Genomic DNA, 23,681 nt, shown 5'->3' on the forward strand with positions numbered 1-23,681 from the left:
GACCGGAGCCGAAGGTAGAGGCTTAACTCACTGAGCCACCCAGGCACCCGGTTAGGTTAAAGTGTTTTAAAGGACTTTATCCTGCAGAGTTTTAGTGGAACAGGGTAGGGGTGGAGTCCCCCCAGGCAAAGACTGGTTGTTTCCTCCATAGAGTGAGTGGTTAAATCAGATTAAACTCTGGCACAAAATGACTGTTAAACAACTTTTAGAGGGTAGAGGAAACAACAGTAAAGAGGGAAATTAAATCAAATATTAAAGCTTCTAATTCTCTACCCATGGCACTTGCACTCTTGCTTATTCCCAAATTAGAAATAGGAGGCATCTTCTGAGATGCTAGCTTACCTAAGACAAAAGACTTGAGATTCTAATATTTGGGAATCTCTGAATGAAATAGCCAGATCCCTGCTTGATCAGCTTACAGTGAAACCCATTAGTTGAAACTCTCTGACCACCCATCCTCAAGATTTTCAGTCAGCATTTTAGTGTCTCACAAATCATGGGTCACTGGGTATTTGTGGGGAACCTCCAATATAAGAGAGGTCAAAACAGAAACAAAAGGAACTGGATAGAATAAACCAAGTGCTGGGAAAGGAAACAGTTTAAAAATTAATATTCTCAGAGATAAGGGATGGTTCATCATTGACATAAGAAAGACTAAAAAAAAGGCAACTTGGAAACCAAAAATGTTATAGTAGAAATTTTAAAAATTCAACAGGGATAGAGAATAAATTGAGAAAACTGAGAAGGTGAGATGAAAAGTTGACAAGATGGTAGGGTATTAGTCTATAAGGTTCAGTACGGACTAATAATATTTCAGAAAGAAAACAAGCCAAAAGGCAGAAAGTTACCAAGGTACTACAAAGGAAAATTTCCCCAGAGTTGCTGGGTGTGAGTATCTGAATAAAGAAATAACCCAACACCTGGTAAATGAGGAAAGAACTAAAGTGCTTCATAAAATTCTAGAACTCTGCAGATAACAAGATCCTAAGAGGTTCTAGAGAGAGAAAACAAGACTATGTTTAAAAGAATGTTATCAACAATGGATGGAGCACTGGAGCAATGTCTTGAAAATTCTGGGGAAAATAATTGCTAAACCAGGACATTGTAAACTCTGTTAAACTGTCAATCAAGTGTTAGGGTAGAATAGACATTGTCAAACACGTAAGAGCCCTTGCTTCACTAAATAAGAAAGTAATGAACATTGTTCCAAAAAATGAGTTCTGACCTAGGGATTTAAAAAATGAGTTCTGACTTAGGGAAAAGGTAAATGGGATTATCAGGATGATGATAGAGGATAGTTCTGAGTGACTATTAAGCAACTTTTAGAGGGTTACCAGTTCAGACTAGAGTGGGACAAAGGAATACCATTTCCATAAGAGTGGGAAGCAGAGTTTGTGGATGAGTTGATGTGTTTGAGTATATTAAGAGGAGATTTATACTTTTGTTGAAGAGTTAGCTATAAATTAATCATAGGTAATAAAGAGAAAAAAGGAAAAGAGAAAACAAAGTAGTTAATTAACCCTAGGAAAAGCAAGCAGTTGTTTAAGAAAAATAATCATAATGTAGTATATGGTTCAGCTGTGAATAATGTTTATATAGTTATAGTAATGTAATATTGCTTATATCAAATGTTGATATATCAAAACATTTGGTGGAAGCAGCAGCTAAGGAGGTAGATAGAGCAGTGGTGTAAGAGAAAAGTCTTTATCTTCTATAGTAAAAAAAAAAAATTAGAAAATATCTGAAACCAGAAAAAGTCAAGGTAGAGTGGTATAAGCTTGTTATTTAGAAATAAAGAAGCAAATATTAGAAGAGACAGTTAAGGAATTTGATGAGTGCTTTCAGGGAACAGGAATTTCTGTAGTTTGCTGTTGTGCTGTTTGACTTCTTGAAAGTTTGTACATGTATTACTTTGATAAAAAATGAAATGTAAAGGCCTATCATTGCTGTCCAAAGGCAGTTAGATTAGTAGGGTGGATTTGTGAAATGGTCTTTGGGAGATCACAATTTAGGCATATCCACCAGTATTGAGTATTTTTGAGATTGTTATTGGAGCTGCTCAGTAATTACCTGAGAATTACCCAAAGATAGGTGGAATAACTTTTGAACCAAATTTTCATTTAGCGTTTGGCCAGAAAACAAGCAGTTTTTCACACAGAGAGCATTCTATCTAATGGTGGCTTCCTGAGATAGGTTTTCTTTTTTTTTTTTTTTTTTTTTAAATATTTTATTTATTTATTTGACAGAGAGAGATCACAAGCAGATGGAGAGGCAGGCAGAGAAAGAGAGAGAGGGAAGCAGGCTCCCCGCTGAGCAGAGAACCCGATGCGGGCCTCGATCCCAGGACCCTGAGATCATGACCTGAGCCGAAGGCAGCGGCTTAACCCACTGAGCCACCCAGGCGCCCCTGAGATAGGTTTTCAAGTGAGGGAGTGCTATGTAAACTTTACAATTTTAGAAGTGTTAAGTGAATGAAACTTGAGTGAAAACAACTCAGTACCCTTAGGTACTGGTTGTGCTGGTTGTACACTGTACAACTATAACAGCAGTTCTGTGCCTAGCTGAAAGAAATAGTCAAACTTCTAAGAATGTGACTGGATACCTATCACATTTTATTCCTAGCTTGATGCACAGTTTAAAAAATCAGTATTGGGGTGCCTCGGTGGCTCAGTTGGTTAAGTGTCCGACTTTGGCTTAGGTCATGATCTCGGGGGTTGGATTGAGCCCCGCATCAGCCTCCTCACTCAGTGGAGTCTACTTTCCCTCTCCCTCTGCTCATCTCTTTCTCCAATAAATAAATAAGATTTTGCTTACAAATAAAATTAGTATCATCTTTTAAATATACGTTGAAGAGTAAGAAAATAAGTTTCTGGAACTCAGCCAGTACCTCTTTCCCCATTGTTGAAATTACATTTGTTAGAACACTTCTGGGTGGGACATGTGTGAAGGATGGATAATAGCAGGAAACCAAACAGCTGTTGTATGGTAGCTTAAAAGGAAATTAGTATGCTCTTAAGCAGAATGTAACCTATTACCAACTGGACTGACTGAAGAAACCCCAAGTACATATGGTCTTATAAGTAGCAGGAAACAGGCCTCCTCGTTAGAGTGATTTATTTTAACAAGGTCACTAGGTCCTTTATGAGGCAAGCAAGGCAGAAGATTGAAAGATCTGTTGTCATTTGCACTGTGCACTTTATAGAGTTCTGAGGAGAGAGCAGTGACAACAGTACCAGCAGCGGTTTATTGCAGGCAACAAATGCATTGATAGGCAAAGAAGACTAATCACATAGGGTCCATGGTAAAGAAGAACTAAGAGCAATAATCTGTAAAGATGCTAACACAATTTTTGTGACTAGCAGAAACTGTCCTTTATCTTCCTTAACCTGGAAGTATATATCCGTAGAAATAAATTTCCTGATATAACAGGTAAGACCAAAACAAAACAAAACAAAACACCCACCATGAGCAGTGCAGCCAGAAACATTGCTCTAACGGAAAGCTATGTGCTCTTCCTACTTTTAAAGTTTGAGGAGAAAGGAGGGTACTTGACATTGGTACCAGTAGCTAAATGATAATTTATGGGGCTCATGGCCCCATTTCCTCTGGTCAGTTCTGCTCGAGGTGAGTTAACAGTTGCTGGTTTTTAAGTTACAGCAGGAAAGGTTATATTCAGTGCATTACTGATATTATATAATTTAACATCTTGTATATATTTTTTGTAACAAAGTAGTTTAAGTTTACATAGGCTGCCAGAAAATGTTGACTAGAATTTTAATATTCATGCTCTGAGCATAGTACTTGCACATGTTTCATACCAATTTTCTGTGTTGTGGCTTTTTAAATTTTCTTTGTATCTGCAGCTTAACAAGATAAAATCAGCATTTGAAAAAATTGTAAAATGCAAGTACTATTATTTTAAATGCAACTTTTCTACATATTTTAACTTTATCAGTATGCCAGTATATGCCAATGTCAGTACTGCTTTACAATCTTTTATTTTTTACTATTTATTTAATTAGAGAGAATGGGGTTCGGGGAGGGGCAGAGGGAGAGAGAATTTGAAACAGGCTCCACATCCAGCACAGAGCCCAACACGGGGTTCGGTCTCACCACCCTTAGTTCATGACCTGAGCAGGAATCAAGAGTCGGATGTTTAACTGGCTGAGCCACCCAGGCACTCCTTTGGTTTGGTTGGTTGGTTGGTTGTTTTGGTTTTGCGTTTGGTTTGGTTTGGTTTTTATTGTGTTTGTTTTTCAAGAGAGAGGGAGCAGGGCAGGACGAGTAGTAGGCTACAACCTTCTAAAATAAAAAGTAAGGGGCACCTGGGTGGTTCAGTAGGTAAGCATCCAACTCTTGGTTTCAGCTCAGGCCATGATCTCAGGGTTGTGAGATTGAGCCCTGTGTGGGCTCTGCATTGGACCTGGAGTCTACTTGAGATTCTCTCCCTCTTCCTCTGCCCCTACCCCTGCGGTGTGCATGTTGTCTCTAAAATAAATAAATAACATCTCAAAAAAATAAAAATTAAGACAAGGTAACAGTCTTTTTGTGTCTTTGTACAGGAAATTCTACACACAGTGAAATGGAAGGAAAGAAAAATGCAACAATAAAAACAAATAAGGTTTGTTCAAATAAAGAAGAACTTTTAGATAATAACATTCTGTGGTGGTTTAGTACCTAACTATAACTTGGCTATATCAAAACATTTAAATATAACTATTAGTTATTATGGAGGTTTTATTGTTTGCTGTTTCACTAACTTCTTTTTACTTTTCTAGCCTCGAAAATCAAATCAGTGTACCAGTCAGTGCTTCAGAAATTTTTTCTCCAATATGTTTTCTTCTAGTAGTTACACTGGAGAATCTTTTACCTGTAGAATTTACTGGTTAGTATTTTCTATTTTAATGTATGTGTTTGTACTTGATGTTTCATTATTATAATTAACTTTTGGTAAAAATTTAAGTTCTGGCTCAAATATGAAAGCCCATCTTGTTTCTTGGTTTTGTTTCTTTTGGAAAATAAACTAGTTCTGGCAAAGAGGAAACTTGCTGTTTTGTGACCCTCTGTAGCATGCAGTGACTGCCCATGATCTAGTGGGTTTTGTCTTCATTAATAATAAATTGTTCTACACTGGCTTTTTATGTGATGGAGAAGTATGCTACTTGTTAAATTGTAATCAAGCAGAACCCTTTTAGAGTAGAACCAGTCATCTTTGAATCTGTAGTGACTGGCATGTAGATACTAAGTAAATATTTGTGGAATTTGAAGGTTAAGTTGGGGTTTTATTTTTATTTATTTTTTTAAAAGATTTTATTTATTTGCTTGACAGACAGAGATCACAAGTAGGCAGAGAGGCAGGCAGAGGGAGAGAGGAGGAAGCAGGCTCCCCGAGGAGCAGAGAGCCCAATGCGGGGCTCAATCCCAGGACCCCAGGATTATGACCTGAGCTGAAGGCAGAGGCATTAACCCACTGAGCCACCCAGGCACCCCTAAGTTGAGGTTTTAAAATCACCTGCTTTAGTTGAATGAACGAGACAGGTCAAGATTGCATTATTTAATTTTAGAGCTTGGCAAAGGTTACCAAAGATAACAGTTACATCTGAGTAGCCTTTTGAAAAGTTGAATTCTACCCATTTTTGGTTATAGGAACTGTATCTTTATTTTTTCCCTTGTCTTACACTTATTTTCAGATGGAAAACTACTGCAAATACAATTTCTGCTGGGACTGCTGGCTGCAGCTTTGGTTTATGGGATAGAAAACAGTGTTGCTTTTTTCTCTCAGTAATAAGGATGTTATTCTGAATTGACTTGTTAAAAATTCTGTCACTTCAAGATACAAATTCAAGCATTATTTTTATGAATCAGATAAACAATTTTGATTTGTAATAAATTTTATAATTAGTAATGAGTTCATATTGAAAGTGTTTAGAAGTCTCTTTTAAATGTGGTTTATAATGCTAGGTACAAAAATTTTTGCTATCATGATTTAACACAAGTGTTATGCTGAACTTAATATTTGGAATTCTGATGAGGGTCTAAAATTTATCTTTTAGTACAGAATTTATAGAAATCAATGAAATGAGTGCATTGATTAGGCAGAAGAGACAGGAATTGGACTTGTCATGGTTTCCTCATACGTCACCTGGAAGTGGAAGGTAAAAAAAACATTGTTTTTTTACCAAAGTGTTTACATGCTAACGTAAAGCAGAAGATGTCATTAATATTTAAGTAACAGAGATATCTTAATCAATAGTTGTGTTTCTAAGAAAGTTTTATGCAAATTAAACTTGGTGTCTCAACTGCCTAAAGAGGATTGGTATTTAAAGAATCCCTTGAAAAATACCTTTTTTAATCTGTTTAATAGATGTAGATACTGGGGTCATTTAAAAGGAAGACTCTTGAATCCCAGAAACAGAGTTGTGGAAAGGGAGGTGGGTGGTGGATGGGGTAACTGGGTGATGGGTGTTAAGGAGGGTACATAATGTGATGAGCACTGGGTATTACACGCAAATAATGAGTCACTGAACATTATGTCAAAAGCTAATGATGTGGGGGTGCCTGGGTGGCTCAGTTGTTGGGCGTCTGCCTTCGGCTGGGGTTATGATCCCAGGGTCCTGGGATCCAGCCACGCATCCAGCTCTCTGCTCAGAGGGCAGCCTGCTTCTCCCTCTCCCACTTCCCCTGCTTGTGTTCCTTTTCTCACTGTGTCTCTGGCTGTCAAATAAATAAAATCCTTATTTTTTATTTTTAAGAAAAATTTCTTAAAGATTTTACTTATTTATTTGATGGATAGAGATCACAAGTAGGAGGAGAGGCAGGCAGAGAGAGAGAGAAGAGGAGGAAGCAGGCTCCCTGCTGAGCACGGAGTATGATATGGGGCTTGATCCCAGGACTCTGGGATCATGATCCGAGCCGAAGGCAGAGGCTTTATACCCCACTGAGCCACCCAGGTGCCCCAAATAAATCTTTAAAAAGAAATAATGATGTGTGTTATATGTTGGATAATTAAATTTAAATTTAAAAATTTAAAATTAAAAAAAAATAAAAGGAAGAGCACCAAAATGATAAGATTCATTGTTAGTAATGGCATTTGGATCTGTCATCTTTCTGTTGTTTCACTCATTCAAATCTTACCTGTGTGCTGTTAGCTGACACACTACTTCTTTGGTCATGACATTTCCCCTCTCCAAAAGATTTTTCTAAAATTATTTGACTAAGTCTTTATACTCTGCCCTGGCATTCATGAGTTTCTATAAAGTAGTCCTTTCTTTCTTAGTTTAAGTCCTATAGCTACTGTCACGTTGCTAGGTGTATTATAAATATATATACTTAAATTAACTTCCTACAAAAATATTGATTGAGGTCCTTGCCACTGTCATTCCTGTAACATTATAACTTTATCTTATGTAACACTGTAGTATAGTTCTGCATATATAACACTGTAATATAGAGGCCTTCCCTCTAGGAATGACAGTGGAATATAAATAGAAGTGAAATTAGGAAGTCCAGATATGTATTATAAGATCTTAAATATTTTTGTGTATGTGTAGTTGCACATTGTTTTTGAAGCTTTTCTGCTCCTACTCCAGATTTCATTGGGATAAAGTAGGTTTTCTTTTTATTAGGCAGTCTGAACTGAACAAATATGAATCAGAAAAAAGCTGAGAATGAATTGGGTTTGGTTGTAGAAATTTAATAGGGACATTGGGAGCTTTGAAGAGCCGTTATCCTTAGATTGAGGAATGTCACAATATAATAGAACAACAGAAATCAGTTCTTTTTTTTTCCTTTTTAAAAAATGTATTTATTTTGATGTTTTTGCTTTTGATATGTGTTATAAAACGTAGTGAAAAATATAGCCATGTATGTATGACATGCTTCAAATTCAAGTGATACAATTCTGTTTCCAAGTTATGTTAAATTATTTATTCATGGACTGATTACTCTTTAACATTGCTGATTTCTTAAGACCTTGATTTGATTAACTTGGCTAAATTTTCCTTTGGTTGCCCAGAAAGGGGCGTGCGTAGCACAAAGGGCATGAAATCACCTTTTGGTTGGGGGTTGTGGTGGTTACACAGAAATATACATCAGTCAGGTGTCATCAAACTGTGCACTTAAAATCTGTGCGTTTTATTTATCTATACATTTTATTTTCCAAATTGAATTTTTTTAGAATGAAGAAAAACAGAAGCTAAAAAAAATTCTTGGCAAAATATTACATTAAATTATTTAAAAGAGAAACACGTATTATATATGAAGTTGCCCTTGATCTCCTTTTGCCATTAATTTATCAGAAAAATATGCTTTTAAGGGTTTTTTCTATATAGCCAGTTGGTAGCCATCTTTGAACATGAGTAACCTGGAGTTTACATTTTCAGTTATTTTGGCAAAAACTAAATTTAAGTATACAGTATTTTAAAGTTGCTAACCTGATTTGGGAAAGTAGTAATTTTAAGTTGTGGTATAACTTTTTAAACCATTTAAACAAAATGTCTTTTTTTTTGTTTTGTTTTGAATTTTCAGAATTGGTTTTATACCCTGGAATACTGAAACACAAGTACTTCCTCTCATCTCTTCTGTGTTGCCAAGAACTATTTTTCCAACAAGTACCATATCTTTAGAAAATTTTGGTAAAGTTTGTGTAATATTTTTCTAGTCTTTAGAAAATTATTATTAGTTTCTTTCAGTATCCAGTGAGTGTTCATGACTTAGAAAACTATGAAATAAGGTAAAGATAGTAAGTCCTAGATTTTCTGTAACTATTTGGGTAGTGACTTGACTTTTAAATTGTTCCAAGTAGAAAATCTTTTTTACTTAAGAAATTACATCATCAAATCTAGAAACTGGCTAGAAGTCTCCCTTCTGTTTAGGGCTTTAGCATTCAAAATGTAGATCTTTAGAGGTTACATCTCCTATTAATTATGAACAAATAGTGTCAGTCTTTATATTTGTGGATAACTTGTTTTCTCTTGTTTTTTGCCTAGGTATTACCTATTCAAAATGCAGTGGTATTTATCAAACCAAACATATTTTCTTCTGGTTTTCCTATAGATTGCCCACAAGAATTCAAATCTTGTGATAATTCATTTCAGTAGCATTAAAAGAACCTGATAAATACCTGCTGTTACTTAGATGTTAGTAGCTATGCATTTATTCATAACTTGATTCACAAGTATATTTTGTTTCACTTTGTTATAGACATTTATGCTAACACAACCTGAAGCCAAAGCCTTCTCATTTATTGAAGTATATACTTTTTACTTTTTAAAATGTATATATTATTAGGTACCTCCTGCAAGGGATATGCATTAGCACATACTCAAGAAGGAGAAGAGAAGAAGCAGACTTCTGGTACATCAAACACCAGAGGAACAAGACGAAAACCTGCAGCAACAACTCCTACAAGGAGGTCAACACGTAATACGAGACCTGAAACAGTCAGTCAGTCTCAGAGATCCCCAGTATCAAATAATTCTGGATGTGATGCCCCAGATAACAACAATCCATCTGTAAGTGTTTCCTCTTCAGGTTCGTCAGAAAAGCAAACAAGACAGGCTCCAAAACGGAAGTCTGTAAGAAGAGGAAGAAAACCACCTTTGTTGAAAAAGAAACTTCGGAGCTCTATATCTGCCCCTGAAAAATCATCTTCCAGTGATTCAGTAGATGAAGAAACAGCAGAATCTGACACACCACCTGTGTTAGAGAAAGAGCACCAATCAGATGCAGAAAGTAGTAACAGTTGTACTGTGCAGGCAAGTGTAGAAAATGAGTCTGTTAATGACTTGAGAAGTTGCAATGAGCAGGTAGAAGAAAGTGAGGAACATACTGAGAACCATGATACAGAGGAAGCAGTGGAATCTTCATATTTGGAGTCTCATATCCAAGATCCTCCTGTACTAGTTGGAGAGGAAGAGGACATTCAAAAAGTTGAGAATACAAGTAGAGAGGCTAATATTTTATGGTTAGAAAGTGAGACCCCTAAAAATATTTCTGGGAAAGAAGATGATCAACTAGGAAATCAAGACCAAACATCTGGACTTTCAGAATCAGAGGTAAAGGTGGATAAATGTACAGATCATCATTCAGATGATCTTCTTACTTGTTCAGGATCTGAAGTTGAAGTAGATGAATCTGTACCAAGCTTAGGTGAGTTACCAGAGAATGCAGAGTCGGTGGTTAATGAAGAAAAAGTTATGGAGAGTCCTGTGGCAGAAATTACTGATGATAAAGATTCAACAGTAAAAACAGAACAGCTTGTAGACAGCCCCAAATTAGAATCTTCTGAGGGTAAAATTATGCAAACAGTGGACAGAATATCCATAGAGAGCTCAGAGGTTCAGTTGCTTGGGCATGTTGAAACTGAAGATGTAGAAATAATTGCAGCATGTGATACTTCAGAGAATGAAAATTCCAGTAGTATTCAAGACTCTGAAAATAATTTATTAAAAAATAATCTTAACACCAAATTAGACAAGTTAGAAAAGACTGAATCTCCTACTGAACATTCTGGATCTGCAGAATTGCCTAACACACACATTGAACAAATTCAGAAGCCTTTTAGTGAGGACAATAATGAAATGATACCTATGGAATGTGATTCACTTTGCAGTGACCAGAATGAATCTGAAGTTGAACCTTCTGTAAATGCTGATACTAAACAATTGAATGCAGATTCTGTGGAGCACAGTTCTCAAAATAATATGCCATCTTCTGATCCTGCAAATGGAAATGCTGAAACTGTATCTCAACCATCTGAAAGCCCTGTAGATGTGGTAGAGAAAGCCAAAAAGCCTCGTACCCGAAGATCTAGATTTCACTCCCCATCTACAACTTGGTCTCCCAACAAAGATACTGCACGAGAAAAGAAGCGGTCTCAGTCTCCATCTCCCAAAAGAGAAACTGGAAAAGAAAGCAGGAAGTCTCTATCACTGTCTCCCAAGAAAGAATCTGCAAGAGGACGTAGAAAATCTCGTTCTCAGTCCCCAAAACAGGATATCGCAAGAGAAAGGGGACAATCTCAGTCTCGATCTCCAAAAAGAGATAGTACAGGGGAAGGCAAAAGATCTGTATCACTCTCCCCCAAAAGAGACACTTCTAGAGAAAACAGAAGATCTCAGTCAAGAGTGAAAGATTCTTCCCCGAGGGAAAAATCCAGGTCCCGGAGCAGAGAAAGAGAAAGTGATAGAGATGGGCCAAGGAGAGATCGTGATCGAGAAAGGAGAACCAGAAGATGGTCTAGATCCAGATCTCGTTCTAGGTCACCATCAAGATCTAGAACAAAAATTAAGAGTTCATCATTTGGTAGAAATGACAGAGACACTTACTCTCCCCGCTGGAAGGAAAGATGGGCAAATGATGGTTGGAGATGTCCACGAGGAAATGATCGGTACAGAAAGAATGACACAGAGAAACAGAATGAAAATACAAGAAAAGAAAAAAATGACAGTCCAGGTGCTGATGATCCAAATTCTGCTGACAAACATAGAAATGACTGTCCCAGTTGGGTAACAGAAAAAATAAATTCTGGGCCTGATCCAAGGACCAGGAATCCAGACAAGTTAAAAGATTCTCACTGGGAAGAAAACAGAAATGAAAATTCAGGGAATTCTTGGAATAAAAACTTTGGTTCAGGTTGGATGTCTACCCGTGGTAGAGGTAACCGTGGCAGAGGCACTTACAGAGGTGGTTTTGCCTATACAGATCAAAATGAAAATAGGTGGCAAAACCGAAAACCCCTCTCAGGGAATTCAAATAGTTCAGGGAATGAGTCTTTCAAGTTTGTGGAACAGCAACCTTATAAGCGGAAAAATGAGCAACAGGAGTTTTCATTTGATACACCGGCAGATAGATCTGGGTGGACATCTGCATCTAGTTGGGCTGTGAGAAAGACTCTACCAGCAGATGTACAAAACTATTATTCACGACGAGGGAGGAATTCTTCAGGCCCGCAGTCTGGGTGGATGAGACAAGAAGAGGAAACAACTGAACAAGGTAACATGTTCTGCTTATTTAGTAATACTCTTTTATTTAAAGAAGGAGATTATAAATTTAACATTTATATGAATTGCAATGATCCGTGTTTATAGTTTTATAATGTTAAATTGAATCCCCATTTAACAAGTCACTTTGCATTATATAAATATATATACACATCAGCATTTACTGCCTTTTTCACCCGTGCGCCGCACCCCCCCCCCCCCCGACCTTGCCAAAGACTTACGTACTATAAGTACAGTTTGTTAAAATAGAAGAATCTGAGATGTTCTTGTGCAGGATTTAACTTCTATTTCATTTATCTCAGACATAAGCATTTGGATTTTTTTGATGATTATTCATATAAATACGTTACTCTTCTAATTACGATTTGCTTTTCCTTGGCTTTTCTTGTGAAGAACATTCTAAGAAAAAAGCTGTTGAAGATTAAAAAAAGTGATTAACCTTCTCATTTAGTATTCTAATTAAATTTTATAGGATTATTTCTTTACAGATTTCTTGAGGTACTGATTCTTTGCTAATGTTGGCAGATGTTATTATGTGAACTTATTCTTAAAAATAATTCTAAATTTTTTTTAGTTAGAAAATCAGCCCACATAATTTATAAATGACAGGATTAGACTAAATGATCCGAGATTCATTTAGGTGTTCTGAGTCTGCTCATTGCCATTTAACCTCACTATAACCAGTGGTTCTTTGCTTCTCTGGCTAAAGAAGTTTGCAACATGATTTTATTTCACGAGTCTTTTTTTCTTTTGATAGATTCTAACCTAAAAGACCAAACAAACCAACATGGAGATGGTTCTCAGCTACCTATAAATATGATACAACCACAAATGAATGTAATGCAGCAGCAAATGAACGCACAACAGCCTGTGAACATCTTCCCGTATCCAGTGGGTGTTCATGCTCCTTTGATGAACATCCAGCGCAATCCATTTAGCATTCATCCTCCGCTGCCCTTGCATCTGCACACAGGCGTGCCTCTCGTGCAGGTGGCTGCTCCTACCAGTGTATCTCAGGGACTCCCACCGCCGCCACCCCCTCCCCCACCATCCCAACAAGTCAGCTACATTGCTTCACAGCCAGATGGAAAGCAATTGCAGGTATGTTTTTAGCATCTAAAGTTTAATCAACATAACCATTATAAGCATTTAGCTATTAGGGACAGATGTGCAAGAAAGGGCTTTCTGGCAACCAAAACATTTATTTGATTAGGTTTAAGGTAAACCTTCATAGCCTCCTTCACTGTCCTTCCTCAAACCTCCCACCCCTCAAATAAGAAAATGAATTTTAATGCATATCGTCAGATTTAAGCTACATATATACTGTGGTTGATGTCCAAACAGATTTGCTTTTTCAAGTTAAGACCAAATTACGAGCCAAATTAGAATCAGCTGGTGGGTGCTTTAAAATAATTTTCCAATTTATTGGACTTTTAAGGGGGTGGGAACTTGTGATGAAACTTAATATTGTCTTGTTGGGAGAAATGCCAGATAAAGCTGTTCATTATCTATTACCATCTGTGTTTTGTTTTCACTGAGTTTACCATGCTAAAAAGAAAGAAGTGACTCGGAGGCATATAGAAAATTTGAACAATAGTTTGTAAACATAGTGTTCCTTATAGTTCTGTGCCTGCATTTCACAAATTCTAGAATCCTAATAGCAGTGTATAGTTGGAAGATAAGGGGAATAGGATTCCAGAATTTGGGACCTCTTGTCTTTTTTTTTTTTTTTTTTCCGTTTTTTCCTGTCAGCTCTCTGCAAGCCATTTGACTTCACTGTCTCCTTTTCCTCCATCTTTAAAGTGGAGGCAGTACTTTAGTTAATTTTCATAAAGAGCCTCTCAGGAGAGATACTATTCTTTAAATGCTGTTCGTTTCCTTCTTGTTTTAGTGTTGTCAGAACATGACAATTCACAGGTGTAATTTAAAAGTCACTTAACGTATTTACATAGGTCTCTATTTAAGAATGTTACTCATTTTTCTTCAGAGTCCTTTGGATATGCATGACCTGAAATAAGAATTTTCCCTAAGTACTGAGGTTGACTCACTTTGAATTTTTTTGTTATTTCTAATAAATGACTAAAAGACTTCTATTGAAAACAAGTAATTCATTAACTGATGATAACTCTTTAAAACAGGGTATTCCTAGTGCTTCTCATGTAAGTAACAACATGAGTACACCAGTCTTGCCTGCTCCAACAGCAGCCCCAGGAAATTTGGGAGCAGTTCAGGGACCAAGTTCTGGTAATACTTCGTCATCAAGTCACAGCAAATCCTCTAATGCTGCTGTAAAATTGACAGAAAGCAAAGTAAGTGTTACAGTGGAAGCCAGCGCAGATAGCTCGAAGACAGACAAGGCAAGTTCAAGGTTGAGAGCAACCTACATGTTCTGTATATGATAAAGATGAAAAAATAACAGTTTTGTTTTGTATAATTGGTAAAGGGAATTTCTGTTGATAGTCTTAAATTCCAGTGTTATTTGACGGGTTTTGTCTAGATAATGTTGGTGTCCATTGAGTTACTGGTAGTTTTTCATGATTAGTTTTAGAAATGTTTGGTATATGTGTTAATAAATAACTTTTATATTTATGACACCAATATTTGAAGAATTCTTGCAACAATGTAGAAGTGTAGTGTTTTCAGTATTACGTTTTTAAAGAAATTTTTTGAAAGTACGTGATTGGGCAAAGAATAATTATACTTTTTCCTCTTACCAGAAATTACAGATCCAAGAAAAAGCAGCACAGGAGGTAAAATTGGCCATTAAGCCATTTTACCAAAATAAAGATATCACCAAGGAAGAATATAAAGAGATTGTACGGAAAGCAGTAGATAAAGTAAGTTCCAGCTTTAGCAGAGTTACGTATGTATTGTTTGAATCACCTCTATTTTAATAAAGGAATGCTTAAGACTAATTAAAATAATAAGCACTAACTTCTAATTCTTGTCTACTTTTTTACCTTTTGAATAAGTTCACATGAGATACGAAACATAAAAAAAATTCTGATTATCTTTTGGGGGGTTTTCAAAACGTTTTCCATTTTGCTGTAATCCTTTTAAGTATGAGAAAAATATTCCCCCTCCTTTTTTCATAGGTTTGTCATAGTAAGAGTGGAGAAGTAAATTCTACTAAAGTGGCAAATCTGGTTAAAGCCTATGTAGACAAATACAAATATTCACGGAAGGGAAGCCAAAAGAAAACTCTGGAAGAACCTGTGTCTACCGAAAAAAACATAGGTTGAAATGGGGAGCACTATAAAGGACACTATCAAGATATCTGCAAAGTGCAATTTCAACATGTACCTTTAACTGAAAATCATAACTGTGATTGAAATTTGGTTTTGATAAAATTATTTTTTTTAATGTAGAATATAAAGTTTTGTTCTAAATAAATATAGTTCTGCACTGCAACTTCTTTATCCTTTCCTCCTCCCGAAAATAAAAGCAAATTCAAGGGAAAGTAAAGGGGTTAAAGGAGTGTGCATTTTTACTAAGACTGTGTTATAGTGTGGATACTGGAAGATGTACAGCTTTTTGATTTGAACAGTGGAGTGCATAAATTAGAGTCTTCTAAGTGCACTGGTTTTGGAAAAGATATATATAATACATTTATTCTGTCAGGCTAAAAATAAAGTATGATCTCTATGATTTTTCCCTCTAATTATAGAAAGTTAAATAATGTATTACCATGAAAAATATTTCTAATAACAGAATATACCAATTGCAGGGTTCCTAATGTGTATTTTTAAAGCACACATCTGAATAAATTGCCTAGATAGAAAACAAATTATCACATGAGTAAAATTCAGTGTTCAAAACTTTGGAACACTGTTATTGTATCACCAAATAAAGGTTATGCTGCTTGTTTTTCTTTTGTGCCTTTTTTTCCCCCAACTGAGATGAAGCAGTTTGATTTGCTAGATTTACAACTTTGGAAGTCTAAAACTGTTGAATTTAGAAGACTAGTTTGGAAAAAGTGTTGACTTTGTAAAAATTATGTTCTTTCATGATATCTTCTACCTGTCAGAGAAATGATAACTTATTTGTGCCAACTGGGGAGTTGCTGTGGAGTAGTGACCCTCCCTTCCTTGGGAGGAAGGTAGAATTATGAAACTCAAGTCAGTGGCTTTCAGTTGCTCATCTGTCTAATCACTAATGAAATTCTTTTCACACTTGAGAAGTCTCCAAATACTTTATAGTGAATAAAGTGTTAATTAGGTGACCATATGGTAGCTATTAACCATGTTGCGAAATTGTAGACATTAAAACCTGTGTTTTGGAAAGAGAGAGGAATTAAATAATGGGGTCTTGGTTAGGTTTTCAGGGACTAGGGATTTGACTGTCTTTTTTAAAATAGTAGAATATATTAAGTTTTACAAAAGGTAAGTTCAAAGCATTAGAGAGCCACTATTTTAATTAGAGAGCCACTATTTTAATTGGCATCTTAGAAGAAAACATGAGTTATATCCATGATAAACTATCTTTCATTCCAGTAACAGTTTTCAGTAGATACCAAATAATGGGAAAGCTATTCGGATAAGATGTTAATGGCTCAGATAGATGTATGCCTCAGTGAGACAGATTGACCCTTTACTAATTAACCTAGAGAGCAATATTCCGTAGGACTGTGCTTTTCTGAAGTAAAGATGATCTGTTTCTTAAGTTTATGTGCATAATACTTTCTTGGTGCTAGCTTTGATAAGGCAAATATTTTGAATTGTTGGCCCCAATAATGATTGTGCTAGTTCATAATCTTCATTAAATTATGAGTGTAATCCCAAAAAGTGTTAGAAATATTTCCAAGCAGTTCTTGATCTTTATTCTGCATTTCTGGGCATTTGTAATATGATATTCTACTGATTTATATATATATTTTTAATTAAAGTTTGTGTTTAGATACGAAGGGGAAAGAAGTTTGGAAGTATATTTCTTCTAATAAAATATTAAGACTGTTTTAAATATCAGCACACACCTCCTCATTTGTTTGTTTTGAACTCTAGAAACAATGGTGTGAACTTTCAATGTATTTTCAGTTAAGGCAGGTTCACACTTTGAAAATTTTGTAGCAGATTGCCTAAGATGATTAATCACACAGGGCATACTTCTACATTTTCTTTCAGTGATGTTTGGGAGTAGGGTTGCATTTTCCGATTTGTTTCTGCCATTTAGTTTTACAAACATGTCTAAAAGTTTTGAAGAAAAAACTAGGTGCTATGGTCCAGAGTTAAAGTTTCACATCTTTGGTAGCAGTGCCGTGAATTATTTCCACCTTTCCTGAAAATAACAAGAGTGTATTCCATATCTGCTTTGGGGTACTTGGTTACACTGCATTCAAAATGCTAATGAAGAATGTTACTGGATTAGAATTCAGACTTTTAAAACTTAGAAATACTTAAGAATGTATTAGAAAGTGCATGCTTTATGTTCAAAAAACAGTGCTTTAACATTCCCCATTCTTGCTTTTTTCAGAAATTTTCATTAATTTTGCATGTGCACAAACTTAAAAACATTTTGTGGGGTTGCAGATTTCTCATTACTTACTAAGATTCAGTATTAACTTAACCTTTGAATCCTTGGTCCCATTAACTTAATAGTCACATTGACCAATGATTTAGGCTGTAGTGATGCCTAGAATTTTGAGACTAAAAGTAGTTACTTATTACTTTAACATTCCAAAAGTTTTGTGGGTTTTTTTTTTTTCTGGTAATTACCACATTTTCTCCATTATCTTCCTTTAAATGGCCACAGTGTGTACTGTTTGAATGTTCCATCCAAAAGATGTAGCATCAGAATCACAGTGGTTGCCCCCTGGTCCACGAGGTGGTGTTTGTAGTACGAGGATGGAGTGCTGTCTACTGAAACAATGCTCTTAAACAGATATGTAGTATGTAATATTTTCTAATAAATTCTTTTGATAAACAAAGAAGTGTCTTTGACATTTTATTATTAAGATTCTTGGGAAATGGTGACTTTTACCTCATTATAACTCCTTCCAAACCCATATTGAAGTATTTCTTGGATTTGTACCAAGGTAACTAGCACCATAGTTATATTAATTCCAAGTTGTAAAGCAAGCTTGGAGTCAGCTATAAGCATATATTTTAATAGCATTTTTTCCCCTAATTACAAAATCATTGTAGGAAATTAGGAAAACTTTATTTTAGAAAAATTTGTAGATGAGGGAAGAAACTAAAAAACAAAAGGAGAAAAACCACCTGTAATCCTACCATTTAAAGGTAACAGTGCTGCTCAAATTGCCCATAACTATGTTGTAACTTGTCCTTTTCACTTAATGATATATTTAGAAGTTTTCATTTTTTTTTCAATTTTTAATTTTTCTATAAACATACAATGTGTTATTAGCCCCAGGGGTACAGGTCTGTGAATCGCCAGGTTTACACACTTCATAGCACTCACCATAGCTCATACCTTCCCCAATGTCCATAACCCAACTACCCTCAGAAGTTTTCATTTTAATAAAAATTCTATAGCATCATTTTTAATGGCTATATAGCATTTTGGTACATATTGTACCATTACTTAGACCAGCCCTCTGCTGTTGGGTATGAAGTTGTTTTTACTAATATAAACAAATTAGTAAAATAAAAATTGTGCTAACATGCATAAGACTGATTTGAACATCTTTGTATATGAATTGATGTATCCTTTTTCGGATTACTCTCTGGGGAGTAATTACTAGAAGTAGATTATCTGGCCAGTTTTTATTTCCCCATAGAAGAACTTTAGGGGCGCCTGGGTGGCTCAGTGGGTTAAAGCCTCTGCCTTCGGCTCGGGTCATGATCCCAGGGTCCTGGGATCGAGCCCCACATCGGGCTCTCTGCTCGGCAGGGAGCCTGCTTCCTCCTCTCTCTGACTGTCTCTCTGCCTGCTTGTAATCTCTGTCTGTCAAATAAATAAAAAAAATCTTTAAAAAAAAAAAGAATTTTAAATGTGATTATATATACAATCAATATATAATTTTAAAAATTCAATTATATTTAATATAAAATTCCATTATTTTCCTAAGCAGATTTCTCTGTCCAGAGAGAACTCTCAAAAAGGTCTGTATATCTTTCCTAAATCTTCAGTGCATTTACAAAAATGCTTACTAAGTTTCTGGGAAAACAGGTTTCACAGATTGTTCCCTACCACATGAAGTATATTCTGTAAACTGTTCTACATCTCCAGTCTACTGAATAAATTGAAGGTATACCTTAATGTCCATTTCTGTTTTATAATGGTTATATCATGTTCCCGTGGTGATGGACACTGAAATTACGTGTAGGTTTTGGCTGTTAGAAACAATTTTATGGAGCACCCTTTGTGACTTAGCTCTGTGAACCTCTTTTTTGTGTATGCGATATCACTGAATTTCTGATATGCACGTTTTAAATTTTGGATAGTGTTGCCAAATTGCTCTCAGAAAGGGGTATACTACACCACAGTGCTGAATTTTAGTGTAGTTCCACCTTTGATACTGTGACTGAAAATGTAAAATTAAGATTGCTCTTGGTTATAAGGTCTTAATGAACACTGATTTCATCAAACAGTGCACACCTACTGTGTGTCAGGGATTCTTGGGTTCTTCACATATTATCAGAATTATACCACAATCTTTTAAAAGAATAGTATAGTAATAGCATGTTTATTCTGTAATTAATAAATTTATAAGTAAATTAAGCCAGGTACTCTATCAGACATTATATGTGTTACCTCTTTTGCTTTAAAAAAACCAATTCTAGGGACGCCTGGGTGGCTCAGTGAGTTAAGCCTCTGCCTTTGGCTCAGGTCATGATCTCGGGGTCCTAGGATCGAGCCCTGCATTGGGCTCTCTTTTCAGAGGGGAGCCTGCTTCCCCTTCTCCCTCTGCCTGCCTCTCTGCCTACTTGTGATCTCTCTCTGTCAAATAAATAAGATCTTTAAAAAAAAAATAAAACCAATTCTAATAGTTATCTTTGTTCTGATGAGAAAATTGAGGTACAGATTAACTGAGTTACCCGGTTATCCAGCTACTTAGTGATGAGAGACAGGATTGAGATAAAGGATTGGTAGACACTGAAGTCAGTGCTTGACTTGGGGAGCTCCCAGAGGTAAACTAACAAAACACATGGGTGTTAATGGCTGAACTAAAAAGTGAAGTATACTGGGAGCACAGAAGAGGACACAGCTAACGAGGGAAGAAGTGAGGCAGGGAAATTCATACTGTGTCTGTGTTGTTTCATTGCCTTTTTAATACTCCGTATTTTCTGTTCTGGAGATACTAGCTTTTAATATTGAAGCCATCTTCCGTGCATTTTCCATTCTCATCCCATCTCTTTTCTCTCAGACAGTTGCTCTTCTGTATCAAACTGGAAATCCTTTGCAGTAAAACTCAACTCCCTTAGTTCCCAGCAGTGTTACCATCTGACCTCTTCTAATAGTCTCAACTATGATTTAGATTCTATACACATAGGTTCGTCTTTGACACTAAAGACTAACCTTCCAGTAGCACAGCTTGGCTATGTTCTGCATCGTTTCAGCATACAGTGCCAGCCTCGTGCATACACACTAGGGAAGAGTGAGCAAAACAATATTTCCACTCTCGTAGAACTACATAATATTGTGGGCAAAGCATCTGTATGTTTAAAGAGCTGATTCAGGAGTGACAGAGGACTCCGCTTGGCCCGAGAATCTGCGATAGGGCAACAGCACCGAACAGTGATCAGTGAGAGCGCCTGGAGGAAACGGCCCCCAAGAGCTAGAAGATGAGTAAGAACTAAGCAAGGAGCAAAGATGAGCTGGCAGAGGAAAAGGTGCAAAAGGTCTGGAGCCCGAAAGCACGGCCGCCGCACCCCTAAACTGGCTGCAGGGAAGACTGGTGGAGGGTTCTTAAGGCAATTGGTTTTGCAAAGAAAAGCTTTTGAAATCTTTCAGCAGGAGGTATTTGATACGAGCAGATTCGCATTTCGAAAGATTACTCTGCTCATAATCTTTTAGTGGCTTAATAAAAGTGGTTAGGAAATACGAAAAGGTGTTCACAGCTAAACAATGTTATGTGTTTTCCTTTATCAAACTGATCAATATATTCTGGCAAGAGTCCCATGGGGAAATAGTACTGTGGCCCTTTGTACAATTTTTCTGAAAGGCAACTTGAAAACAAGTATAAAGAGCCTTAAAATGGCCATATACTCTTTCCATAATAATAAAACACTCGTTCACATAGTCCTTTCTAGGATTTAATAGTGGAAAATTGGAGGGGATGGTTAAACTATAGTTCGTTGGGACGCCTGGGTGGCTCAGTTGGTTAAGCAGCTGCCTTCGGCTCAGGTCATGATCTCAGCGTCCTGGGATCGAGTCCCACATCGGGCTCCTTGCTTGGCGGGGAGCCTGCTTCTCCCTCTGCCTCTGCCTGCCATTCTGTCCGCCTGTGCTCGCTCTCTCTCCCTCTCTCTCTGACAAATAAATAAAAAATCTTAAAAAAAAAAAAAAAGACTTCTTTAAAAAAAAACTATAGTTCGTTCATGTGACGGCATTTTGCAGCTGTTAGGTTTTCAGGGATAAAAAAATGAAATGGTGAAAAATAGGACACAAACTATAGGTGACCCTTGGACAATGAGGGGCTGGGGGACCAGTCCCCTGCATAGCCACAAGTCCCCATAGAATTTGTGACTCCCAGATACTTAACTATTGAGAGCCTGCAGTTGACTGGGAGTCGTAACTGACAACATAGTCAACATATATATTTTGTATGTTACATGTATTATCACACGGTATTCTTAATATAAGCTAGAGAAAAAAATTGTTAAAATCCTAAGGAAAACACATTTGTAGTATTGTATTATATAGCATATTTATTAAAAAATCCATGTATAAGTGGACCCATACAGTCCAAACCTGCGTTAAGGGGTAACTGTATACATATTTTTTTTTTAAGGCAAAAAAAAAAAAAAATTCTTAATAGGGGCTATTTCTGGGTAGCAGAGGACCTTTCAATGCTTTAGCTTCCTGCTTTACTACAGTGAACAAGAGTTGTATGATCAGAAAAAAACCTTATTAAGAAAATGCAGTTCTCATTGCATGGGGCATGACGGTGGGAGTGGTAGAATGGGCAAGAGGCTTTGCTTTAGGCTGGGGAGTTACCACTTCCCACTCTAGAACCGGCCTAAGGTCTCAGCCTGAGCACATGTGATAGGTGTCTCACAGATGGTTTTCCATACATAGCTCTGGGAGGAGTGCAGCCTCCTGTGGTAGTTGACGGTGCTAATCTGGGAGCAGTCAATACCCACTGGCTTTATGGGCTGAGACATCTCAGTCCTTAGTCATAAGGAAGTGGACTTTCCAAACCATAACGAGTTTGGGCATATTTCCCCCAATCCTGTGAACACTAGAGAAGATAATCCACGTAAGGTAAGTAGGAGTCTTGGCTTTAAAGCTCACAAAGACTGAGGCATACTTTGTGCCCCTGAGGATGTTACTTCAGTGAGCCAGAGTGGCTTATAAAAGGGGCTGTTGCCTACCTACCTAGAGGATTAAGTGAGATGATAGATGTGAAAGTAGTAATTTCCTATATATTTACTTGGAGAATCTGCCCTATAATTCAGACTGGTTTTCCCATCATTTCCTCTTGGATAATGATGAAAATACAGCTTACTTGTCCAGTGGTTTGAAATCCAGTGGCATGTTTAGGGTCACAGAGCTTTTTTTTTTTTTTTTTTTTTTTTTTTTTTTTTTTTTCTTTTTTTTTTTCTTTTAGGGTCACAGAGCTTTAAAAACAAAAACAACACAACAAAACAACCAATACACAGAGACTTCCAGGAAGATGGTGGGAGTAGGAAGATCCCAACATCCAGTGGATATAATGAGGTAACACCCACATCAGTGTAAATAACCCTGAAGATGAGCTGAGGACTGGCAGAACACATTGTGCACAGCTAAATGCACAGAAGAGGCCACATCAAAGAGGGCAGGAAGGACAGAGAAACAGGGAGGAGCTAAACTAATCTCAGAGCAGGTGCTGGAGGGGCAGGTGCCTTTGGGAGACTTCAAGAACAAAAAAGCTGGCTGGCACCATTTCCCTCCCCCATGCCCCCCCGCAACAGACACCTGTGGGAACCAGTGCAGCAGCCACACTCTCTCTACCTAACTTGCCAGCAGTGCACCTGCCCTGCATTCTCCTGTGGATGCATCCCCTGCAGCCAGGCGTGTAGGTCTCCTACCACAACAGACCTGTACATAACTTAACCACACTGCACGACCCACCTCCAGCTCTTCTGTGGATCTGTCTACCCCATTAAACACCACCAGCCCTGGTCCCTGGCAGCTACAGGTCCTCTCCTGCAGCACACCTGCACGGACCTTGCTAATGCCGCATGTCCCACCCCTGCGTTCTGTGGACCTGGCCCCTCCAATATGCCCTTGGCCAGACCCCACCCAAAGTAGTGCCACGAGCCTGGCAGTGTGCATGCAGCCCCCACAGGATCCACATCACTCCAAAGTGACTCCTGCTCTGGGGGAAGGGGAAGGTAACCACACACCAGTCTGACTGCGGCCGCAATAGTGGGCTGGGGGCAGAGCTTCCCAGTGGACAACACAGAAAGCATCCTGCAGTTTGGTGCTACTGCATCTGGCAAAAACCTGGTCTGACTCACTCAAGCCCAAGATGGCCCCAGATCGGCTTACTAAAACACAGGGACCAAACCC

General features: G+C 37.2%; 1 protein-coding gene across 7 annotated transcripts in view; it reads left to right on the forward strand.

The window, feature by feature from the left end:
- The window catches only part of SCAF11 (SR-related CTD associated factor 11), a 76,259-nt gene extending 58,334 nt beyond the window's left edge, over positions 1-17,925 (forward strand). For 6 of the 7 annotated variants that reach the window (XM_047740205.1, XM_047740208.1, XM_047740207.1 and 3 more), the window contains 9 exons: positions 4,563-4,621; positions 4,779-4,885; positions 6,054-6,155; positions 8,527-8,633; positions 9,289-11,994; positions 12,760-13,103; positions 14,141-14,359; positions 14,720-14,839; positions 15,098-17,925. In XM_047740205.1, the coding sequence (XP_047596161.1) occupies positions 4,563-4,621; positions 4,779-4,885; positions 6,054-6,155; positions 8,527-8,633; positions 9,289-11,994; positions 12,760-13,103; positions 14,141-14,359; positions 14,720-14,839; positions 15,098-15,244 (3,911 nt within the window). In that variant the 3' untranslated portion in view covers positions 15,245-17,925. The remainder of the gene's footprint in view (positions 1-4,562; positions 4,622-4,778; positions 4,886-6,053; positions 6,156-8,526; positions 8,634-9,288; positions 11,995-12,759; positions 13,104-14,140; positions 14,360-14,719; positions 14,840-15,097) is intronic. The other variant, XM_047740210.1, reaches the window with a different exon arrangement.
- The last annotated feature ends 5,756 nt before the right edge of the window (positions 17,926-23,681 follow it).

Source organism: Lutra lutra, chromosome 8 (genome assembly GCF_902655055.1).
Source record: "Lutra lutra chromosome 8, mLutLut1.2, whole genome shotgun sequence".
NCBI lineage: Eukaryota > Metazoa > Chordata > Mammalia > Carnivora > Mustelidae > Lutra > Lutra lutra.